The sequence below is a fragment of the Glandiceps talaboti genome, chromosome 16 (assembly GCF_964340395.1).
Source record: "Glandiceps talaboti chromosome 16, keGlaTala1.1, whole genome shotgun sequence".
NCBI classification, from domain to species: Eukaryota; Metazoa; Hemichordata; class Enteropneusta; family Spengelidae; genus Glandiceps; species Glandiceps talaboti.
In genome coordinates this window covers 17,911,207-17,921,930 of record NC_135564.1, presented here as the reverse complement: position 1 = coordinate 17,921,930, position 10,724 = coordinate 17,911,207, and the positions used below count along the sequence as shown (strand labels likewise).

General features: G+C 34.0%; 1 protein-coding gene across 1 annotated transcript in view; it reads right to left on the bottom strand.

The window, feature by feature from the left end:
• Positions 1 to 7,755, bottom strand: part of LOC144447270 (inositol hexakisphosphate and diphosphoinositol-pentakisphosphate kinase 2-like) — a 24,965-nt gene extending 17,210 nt beyond the window's left edge. The window contains exons 1-3 of the mRNA XM_078137187.1: positions 7,714 to 7,755; positions 4,896 to 5,173; positions 1,933 to 2,276 (exon numbers count right to left, since the gene is read on the bottom strand). Of these exons, the coding sequence (XP_077993313.1) occupies positions 1,933 to 2,276; positions 4,896 to 4,973 (422 nt within the window). The 5' untranslated portion in view covers positions 4,974 to 5,173; positions 7,714 to 7,755. The remainder of the gene's footprint in view (positions 1 to 1,932; positions 2,277 to 4,895; positions 5,174 to 7,713) is intronic.
• Positions 7,756 to 10,724: the final 2,969 nt, after the last annotated feature.

Below are 10,724 nucleotides of genomic sequence, written 5' to 3'. Positions count from 1 at the left end.
AGATTATTCTATGCTCATTCTTGATGGTGCTGTAGAAACTGTCAAGACCTTAACTAGCAATCTGATTATGAAGCTGGTATAGCTAACTTCTTTGAAATCCCACAATTCACTAAACAAAATATTGTAAAGTGATCATAATACCATAGACAATACAGTGAATAAATGGCAAGTCAAAATATAGCTCTCAGCTTATCAAATAATATTGTGTGTTTTAGTTTCTAGTACCGGTACTTGTAAAATGTTGTAGATTCTCCAGCTCTGATAAAAGGAGCAAGACATGAGATTATTGTGATAAATAATTTACAGGCTGTGTAATAGCTGGTTAAGATATTCAAGTAAAATGTCTGAAATAATGCAATAGTCCCTTGTAATCTCCACGTCTAAGTAAACTACACTTCCTCTTATGGTTAACTGACTTGTCCTTTTGTAAGTGTTTTTGGTTACTGGGGTATCCCTGCAAGATCTACATTTGTATGGTTACTGCAATAGTAGTTTGTAGATGAAACATTATTGATAAATTTGCAATGCAATGTACTGAACTAAATATATACAACTTTATATTTGAAATGTACTCTCTTCTTTTTTTATATTTTCTTTTATTAGTGAGTAGTTTTTCTTTGTAGTTCAGATTAATTCATTTTATGTTTGTTCTTTTGTTTTGTTTACGGTACCTTTAATAATCCCCCATATATTATGTGTACTTAATGAATAAATATATAAATAATTAATTAATTAATTATTCAGCATTCTTAAACTAATATTGATTGTAATGATCATACATTTCTGACACACTTTGTAATTACCCCTCTCTGACATTCTTTGATAAGTACCAGCTGTTACAAAGACCCAGTTATTTTCTAATTCAGTCCTGCTTTGTGTTATACTATTATTACTATTCTGATGTTTGTTATTTAACAGGATGCTTCAGGTTTTTTCACACAATTTTAATAGTGACAATAAATACTGCATGGACTTGAGAATAACAGTGTTCATGTGTGTTTGAGATAGAATTAGAGGCCTTCAATCACTGATAAACATCTTTACTACAAGTAAGTTTAGGTTCCACTGACTGAATATATGAAATATAAAATAAGAGTGTACAATGCACATCTTGTTTAGTGAGTGCTCTCTTTGAGGCAGAATTGAAGGAAGCCATGAATCCTACAAATTTCATGTAAAACTGCCAGGTGAATCTAACTCAACTCAGCTGATATTTTCTAATCTATTCTGTCAATTTGGAAAATACCCCGGACACAACTCCCACTTAGTATTATAGATGTACTCATTTAGGATGTCAAGTACTGACTACTACTACCACAGGCCTATATGACACCATTATGTGCAAATATACAAATTAGAGATTTTGTCAGGTCATCTTTTTTAGATTAGTTCAAAGGTCAAGTTGTGATATCAATCCTTGTAGAGCTAGTTATTGTTTACACTATTTCATATGATTTGTACTGTTACATAATACTGACATCCATGATGAAGTAGTCAGGACAACAGTTGACAGCTAGATAAATTGATACTCTCAATAATATGACTACCTTTAACAGGGCCACAGTCTTGTGTTATCTGTGGCATCGAATCTCAAGATCTCTCTTTCCACATTGTATCTCAAGATCTCTCTTTATACATCGAATCTCAAGCGATCTCTCTTTAGCATCAAATCTAAAGATCTCTCTTTATACATCGAATCTCAAGAGATCTCTCTTTAGCATCGAATCTAAAGATCTCTCTTTATACATTGAATCTCAAGCAATCTCTTTACATACCAAATGTCAAGATCTCTCTTAATGCATCAAATCTCAAGATCTCTCTTTACAATGCTATAAAGAGATGAATCAATACCATGGGTAAATCTAGACTAGGGCCGTAAAACATAGGATAAATATTTTAAGTACTGTAATATCACTACTTTGACATCCTTACCTGTCCTGTAGATGTATTTGTTGATATAGATCGTTAATAACAAATGGTTTCCTGAGTTCAGCATACTCTATTGCCTTGTCTAATGGGAATCCTTTAGAGAAGAATGATATAAGACAGTGACAATATGGCCAGTTTTCTACTGGTTCATTCAGTATCATTTCTTCTTTAAATACTTCAGTTACAATATATTCAAATTGTTCCAATCTGCCCAGAATCTCCTTCATAGGTTTAGATAATGATTTTTTCTCCATTGCACATATTGCGACAACGATAACGGCTTTGCTATATTCATTCTTAACTTTCTTCTTAACCTTGCGTGATGTTTCTTCATCTTTGAAGTTTTCCTACAGATATACACGAAAAAAAATTTAAAAACTTTTTCAAAGGAAATAGGCATGCCACATCAATAGGCTTTGCCTCTGTAACAAGTAAATAAAGTATCAACTTGTAACAGTAGAGGGATAAATTACTATCTGAATATCAAACCTACATTTACAGAATGTGTATAAAAAACATACTGTTAATAAATGTAAGATAAAAGAAATTATTTGTTACCTACAACTTTCTGAAATTTACAGAATTTGATATAGTCTACAAAAAGTTTAGAAGGATGAGATGGCATATTCAATAAATGTTTGTTGCTTGTTATGGCTATAATCACTCATAGATTCATTCTGACTTTAGGCCTATCTGGCCTCTACTGTCAGCTCTGTGCTAACTTAGTCACAGGGTTCCTGCATACTACAGTCTCTATATAGTGAAGTGTCCTATCTGGCCTCTACTGTCAGCTCTGTGCTAACTTAGTCATGATGTTCCTATGTACTACAGTCTCAATATAATGAAGTTTCATTAGTGTTTTCCTTATAAATCATAACACAATAGTTGGTTTTCCCACAGTTTATCAAGACAAGTTTCAAACATCTGTACTATTGACAATGATACCATGTTGGCTAGTAATACTGTAAACCTGGAAATATTTTGCTAAAGACTTGTTTTCGCTTATTTTTCTCTGGAAAACAAAGATGCAGAAATAAGTAGTGATGTACACAAACAAAATGTACCAGTCTGGTAATTAGTTAAAATTAGTCTTTGAGAACTAGATAAAGAAGGTTTGTGTAAAATCCCAAAATTTTGTTGCTGTGAAAATACCTACATTTACTCAAATTCAAAGCAGACAATATTTTATCAATCTGATGACCTCCAGCAGATGTATACAAATCTGATGCAAGCTGTGTAATCCAAGCCATGTGTTATTAAGAACTGCAAGCAAACTACAGTCCTTCTTAGTCAGGGATGTATATATGGGGCAGTACCCAGCAAAAAAAATGGCTACTTCACAATGTATTGCCAGCTACTTTTTCAGGAATCTTTGTTTCAACCAGCATATTTCCATCACTGACCTGATTCATGAATCTCATTTCTACATTTTACCACCTACTTTTTGCATTTTACAGACTACCTTTAAAATTAGCTACTTCCCTGTCACTGTGACTCTAAGCCAATTTGATGCATCATTGAGGGGAGTAAACAATTTCTAGTGACACACCAGAATTTGATGTTCCCTATCTCTTACTATGTGGTAACCAGTGTGCCCTCTAAGCCAATTTGATACACCACTGACACACACAATTTCTAGTGACGCACCATAATTTGGTGTTCCCTATCTCTTACTATGTGGTAACCAGTGTGCCCTCTAAGCCAATTTGATACACCACTGACGCACACAATTTCTAGTGATGCACCAAAATTTGGTGTTCCCTATCTCTTACTATGTGGTGACCAGTGTGCCCTCTAAGCCAATTTGATGTGCCACTGACGCACATAATTTCTATTGACACACCAAACTTTGGAGTTCCCTATCTCTTACTATGTGATGACTCACAAGAAATACCAGTTTTAATTGTTTTGACTCACAATAACAAAATTTGGCTATCATTAGAGGACAATCTAACACTCTCCTGTAGTCTGTTGTCAGATTTCAAACGGCAGGAGATAGGGGTATTTTGGTCCGAAATTGCAGACTGCAACTTTCCTGTGGTCTACAATTGAAATTTGACAAAATTCTTAATTTCATAATCTTATTATATTGACAAGTGCCAATCAACACTTAAAACAACAGCAGACAAAGGTAAATGAAAGTGTGAAATTCTATTTTATTCTATACATATTAATTACCTGGTATATCAACTTGCTTGTTGCCTGTATTTCACACCTTTCCTGACCACAGAGAGTTATTTTGATATATGTGTTATTTCCATTTTTTTATAAAATTGGCATAATTTAAGAAATCCAGCACACTGAACACATGTTAGCTTGCATAGCCCTCTCTCAAACTTAGAATTTCTTTGGTCACAATGTGTATTCAATGTAATTGCAATACATATCCTGTACAATGGGATGTATGTTTATTGTGTCTTTCCACTAAGAATCCACCTTGGAGACCATTTTATTTGGAAATCAAATATACCTAAAATCACAAAAAACTTATGAACATATTGTTCCTGGTCGTTTTTGAAATCGTTACAGAAATTTGGTTCACCGCTATATTGTTTTCAAGGAAATCATCAATCTATAATTACCCTTACACACCCTGACAGTGTTTGGTGGCCATTTTGAATTTGATATTGAATCTTATATTTCATATCGTTTTCTTCATTATTCAAAAATATTTCATAGTGACCCTTCATTTTTCTTCATGATAGAATGGGGTAGAGTTTTCTTGAACAAAGTAGCTGCAACAGTTCTGATAAATTTCAATAAGTTCATTTGTGGGTACTCATACAATGTATGACAAGTTTTGGTAGAGCTGTACGAATTATACAGTGTTGACTTGCAGTTTGAATAACGCACTGACTTGTGGGTAAACCAGCACTATTTTCCATACTAAATATGGAATGCTGAGAATTCCATACTCCTACAAACTCATATGATGCCATGACATTTTTTCCCAATTTGATCCTTACCTTATCCTTAGGAGAAGAACCGAAATCTTCCTCGTCATCTCCAACCAAAAACACAGGACAGGAGCTCTGCACTGCCATGTCCAAAATATGTTCCCGATATATTCACAATGTTATAAAAATTGCTCCTGAAATTGCGTATCCATGGTTTCAAATCACAACTTCACAGTTAGTGAACATTTCTAGTAGCTATCCGAACAAAACAATTGTGAAGTGTGAAGATGAAATCCAAAATACTTGTATCTGCTATCTATCTATATCCAATGGTTTGCTTGATAAATCTGTTGAGAAAGAAAAATAAACATGTATACAGGTCACATGATCAGAGCACAAAATTAGCAGTAGTCCAGCTAGACACATTGACTAATCATAGTACGTAGACTAATAAATTTCTAAGGTAGTAGTTGATCTGTTAGAGTTTGGCTGATGGAGATCTACAGAAATATTTAATTAAAAAAGTTTGTTTGGCTAAATCTGATTACCAAGCATAGAGGTTAAATTCATGCCCTGGGCCTTGCCTGGATCTTTGAACAAATCACAGATTCAGATATTTTGAGAAAACTGATCTATTGAAATAATCAAATTTATGCTAATCAAGCAATCATGAATTTTCATATCATAAAAAGTTTTTTTATTACAATTTAATTTGTGAGAATGAATGTTCATAGACTGTAAATAATGAAATTTCTACTCATAGAGTATACACTCTGATGATGCTAAGGAGACGTCAGCAAACATTCTGGATTCACTTCCAAGAAATATTTATAGAAATTACTAAATTTAATTTGTATTTGGAGAAAAATGTTTACTTAAAAAATCAACTTATGTCAGTCATCACAACAAAACATACCAAAGTGATTCATATTTCTTAAGTAAGTAAATAAATAAATAAAATTAATAAACAAATTAAATATACTTTGGAATACATGATTTTTTTCAAATAATGATGTTTTTTTGGTTTTGGTTTTTTTCAGAGAAATTTTGACTCAATGAGTTAACATTTTTTGAGAATAATGACATAATTACACCTCACGGACGATCACACAATGTCACACAATCTCAATAAACAAACTTCATTCATTTACAAGGAGGAGGTCTGGCGCCAATGTGATTGCTAAATATTTTGCACTTCTAACCAAATTTCGAAAATTTTCCTACCTTCAATGATAACAGGTTCTGTATTTATTATTAAGATGTTGATAAGTTGATTAAAATTTACTTCTAATGTGACATACAGTGCTGGGTTTCAGTTATTGCATCAATCGTAGTGATGTGACTGCTACAGTTTTCATCACGGTTTACATCATAAATAAACGTGTCAATGTCACACTTGTGAATGTTCACTTAGGGTAAGGGGTTTTGACTAAATGAACAAAGTTCATTTACTGAGATTGTGTTACACTGTATCATCCGATTCTCTTATGAAACCAAAGTTTTGAAAAATTTTGAGAAAATATTGAAAATAAAAAAAATTTGAGTATGAAATTCAGTTGTCTGGCAAAGGTATTATTGTAAAGAAAAGTTGGTGATGAACAAAAGAAGTAGCCGAGCTAATCCCTATGACATCACTGATTAAGATAAAAATAATCCCAACATGGCAGGAAATTAATTATAGCAATACAAACCGTGTAAATCTGGTGTTATGTGCTCTAATTAATACTTGCTACTTTACAATACTGCACATGCAAAACAATAAATCTAGTAATTTCAGTCACACCAGGGAAGTATTCCCTGGTGTGACATGATTACAACACATTCAATCCTTGGCCATATCATCTTATTATATACCTACATATTTTTCCACAAGAAAATTTTGCCATTTTGTGACTGTACTATAGTCACTAGTTGGTTTCGTATTTTTGTTTTCTTACAAAATTTGTGAAAATTGCATGAAAATGTGTCGGCTACTAGTTATACCATGGAAGTGGGTGATACATCCATGGATATAGACAGTGGAGAAGCTGGGACTAATACATGTACACCCATGGTTATACCACAGACAAGTATTACTTGTATTTGGTTATACACACATGTATGGACAGTGATTCAGCTCATCAGCTAGCTCTGGATGTATGTGCTACAATGTTCAACACGTCTTTAGACGTGCCGAACATCATAGCGCATACATCCAGAGCTACTCATCAGCATATCAATCAAGGTCCAGGAAGTTGTTATTGTTATTGTTGTTGTTGTTGTTGTTGTTGTTGTTGTTGTTGTTGTTGTTGTTGTGAAACAAACCCACCTTTCTTAATTAGTATATACTTTCACTATTGAAACCAAGCTACTAGCTATACTAATGACCTCTACAAATAACACCATAAAACCAAACATCGTGGTTTGTGTACACAGACTACGGAAGTGCGATTTGGGCAAATGTTCTACGGTTCTATATCCCCCAGTGACATCAAGATCAAGAAAGATGGTGGAGTTTCACATGTATTTAGTTCACATACATAAATTGATCACATTCGTACAACCATATTTCCATGCTACAACATAGGAATGAGTAATATTCATCTTTCTTGCCATCTGTACAAAATACTCGAGGAAAATAATTTCAAATGTGAACACAGATTCGGGTTATTTTGACTTGAATATGGGTTGATATGATGCCAATGGTGGCATGACATCAACCAGTAAGTACTAGGTAGTTGTACATTTCTATTTCAAGGAATTCCCACATTTGTCATCATTTCACCAAGAAATCTTACCTCTAAACAATCGATGGCCGATGTTTATAGTATATTCAACTTCAATGGCATAACTTCGATGCGTGTGACGTACAAGAGCACAGCAGTTTGTAAACAATATTACAACATACCCGACTAAGAACGTGACAACATGCATGCAAGCAGCTCGCACAGTAATAGTGTAACATGCACTTTGACCTCGATCTGTCCCGGCTTCTTTCAAATTCTCTCTGCTGTAAATGTTTCTTTTACAATATGTTCATGTTTTAACTGTGAGAAGGTAAAGACAAACTTCACAGGTACAATCTACCTACTCACCGAAAAAAAAATAACAGGGCGGGTTTACCACGGGGAATTTGTTTACATATGTAATTACGCTGTTATATGCACATGTACGTCATGGTCCGACCATGGTCCGACTCTCTCTTCCCCAACGAAAGAGGCGCTGTTTTCAAAGCTACTAGCACCTTGACTATCCATAACACAACGTGATTGGCCGCACCTGAAAAAGATCTGTCTTGCCGAGGCTGGGCCACCGTATTACTGGAAGCCTAGCTGAAATATTTACCTTAAGCAAAGAACACTTTGTGTAATCAACATGAAAGAAAATTGTCACTTTATTTTATTTTCAATTTGTAGATAAAGAAATCTCTCTCTCTCTCTCTCTCTCTCTCTCTCTCTCTCTCTCTCTCTCTCTCTCTCTCTTGAACATTCTTGAACATTCAATACTGTAACAGTATTCTACAACTGTATGGCTATATTACCTACATTTTAACTGACCTATTCAGAGATATTTTGGCAGACACACACATTCGCTTGGTTATTGACTGTCTCATAAATAAATGTATGGTACTAGGTAAATGAAGTGTACAATTTTACACAAGACAATACCGGGTAAACGACAGCTCCTGGTGAAGTTTGAATGTTGAAAAAGTCGAGAGAGAGAGAGAGAGAGAGAGAGAGAGAGAGAGAGAGAGAGAGAGAGAGAGAGAGAGAGAGAGAGAGAGAGAGAGAGAGAGAGAGAGAGAGAGAGAGAGAGAGAGAGAGAGAGAGAGAGAGAGAGAGAAAGAGGGGGGGCAGACAGACAGACAGACAGACACAGAGAGAGACACATACATACATACATACATACAGACAGACAGACAGACAGACAGACAGACAGACAGACAGGCAGACAGACAGACAGATAGATAGATAGACACATACATAGACAGACAGAGAGAGGACAGAGAGAGAGAGAGAGAGAGAGAGAGAGAGAGAGAGAGAGAGAGAGAAAAAAAAAACTCTTATTCGGCATTTACACAAATACATTCGCATGGCTGTCATCCAACTCATCATTGTATATTTTTTAATATACGTTTACGTACGACATTATATATATGCTAATTTATAACATGTGTAAGAAATAATGTCATCGAATCTTTATTCCTAAATTTACCAGGTTTTAAGTTCTGTTACCAAGTGTTGGTTAAATAGTCGACTTCAGTAGAATACATGTACAGCACTGAAGGGTATCTTTATCAGCTAAAATATGCACTCAAAAGTATAAATTTACAAAATAAAGACAATGTAAAAAAAAAAAAACCACCCTCACCTACCTAAACCCTTTTCACACCTAATTTATCTGAAGTTCGATCTGTGAAACCATAGATAAGGAAAAGGTTTGTCTACGTCAGTGCTCAGACCACTAAAGGGATCTCAGGTCAGGGCAATATTTGATGTGAACGAACTCGAGGTTATAATGATCATACGGTCATATATACTTAACAAAGCTGCCAAAAATGTCTAGCTTTAGTGTTAGGACTTGGAGTGTCAAGTTTTTCATGTCACCAAAATGATATTGCGTCGAATATGTAGGTTATTAAATGGACAATACATAGTAAATATAATTATATCATCTAAGTAATTGATAACTCATATGCCATGACTTCCATACTATACATTGAAATATATCTATTAGTTGTGGATAATTTTAAACATAGCCTAGGTAGATTGCCGAATAGAAAAACGATGTCATCGTCGCTTTTTTTCTGAGTGCGGAAGGATTAAGTTTAAGAGTTTAAATTTATTACAATGTAAATTGTTTAATTGGTGTAAATTGACCATTTGAGTTGAAACTTTTACTTTAATTACGTTGTGGTTTGATTGTACAAAAGAAATTGTCAACTTTTTATGAGCTGATTACTTTTGTTACAAATCATGAATTTTCTTATCTTTGGGTTTATACTTAAATTCAATGTGTTACATTAATCATATAATTTATTAGACCATCTCATTTGGAGTCTCCGAGTCTAGAACTAAACCATTAGCGTATTGAATGCAAAATTATCTATTAGTCATCTTCCGACCGCAAGGGGGCGGGCTTCGATATACATTCTCTTCCCACACCACTAGACAGAGCGAGAGATAGCCAGGGAGTGGAGGAACGGACTACTATTCATTGAAAAGTCAATACGTCTGTCTGTATTAAAGTTTTACAGGTTTTTATGTTTTTTCACAAAAAAATGTTTGAAGCTCATTTACAAAAATATTTTAAAGAGTTGGGAACAAATGACACCCTTGTTTTATATCACATGTTGATTTAAATCCTTCAGTTACACCTTCATTTAGCTTTATTCTGCAGTTTAAATTTATGTCCATAAATTTGATAATATCTTAAACATCGGTTGGTAGAAGAATACACAGCTCTCCAAACTGTCAATACCCATAAAACAGCTATAAACTTATACCAACATTTCGGTTAACTTTTTTTGTTCTTGAATACTATGTTCAGTTATAATTTGTTTTCACCGTGCGGTTTTCTACTAAAATAAAACCGCCTTTTTAAATATTTGTTATTTATAGATAGCATGCATACCTCCTATCTCAGCCAGGAAAAACAGTCAGATTCTTTCCTTTTTAAGAAAAAATTGGGCTTACATGTGTAAATAGCTTGAAAGCTGTAGTATTTGCCAGTATGGTAATCCATGATCAATCAATCAATCAATCAATCAATCAATCAATCAATCAATCAATCAATCAATCAATCAATCAATCAATCAATCAATCAATCAATCAATCAATCAATCAATCAATCAATCAATCAATCAATCAATCAATCAATCAATCAATCAATCAATCAATCAATCAATCAATCAATCAA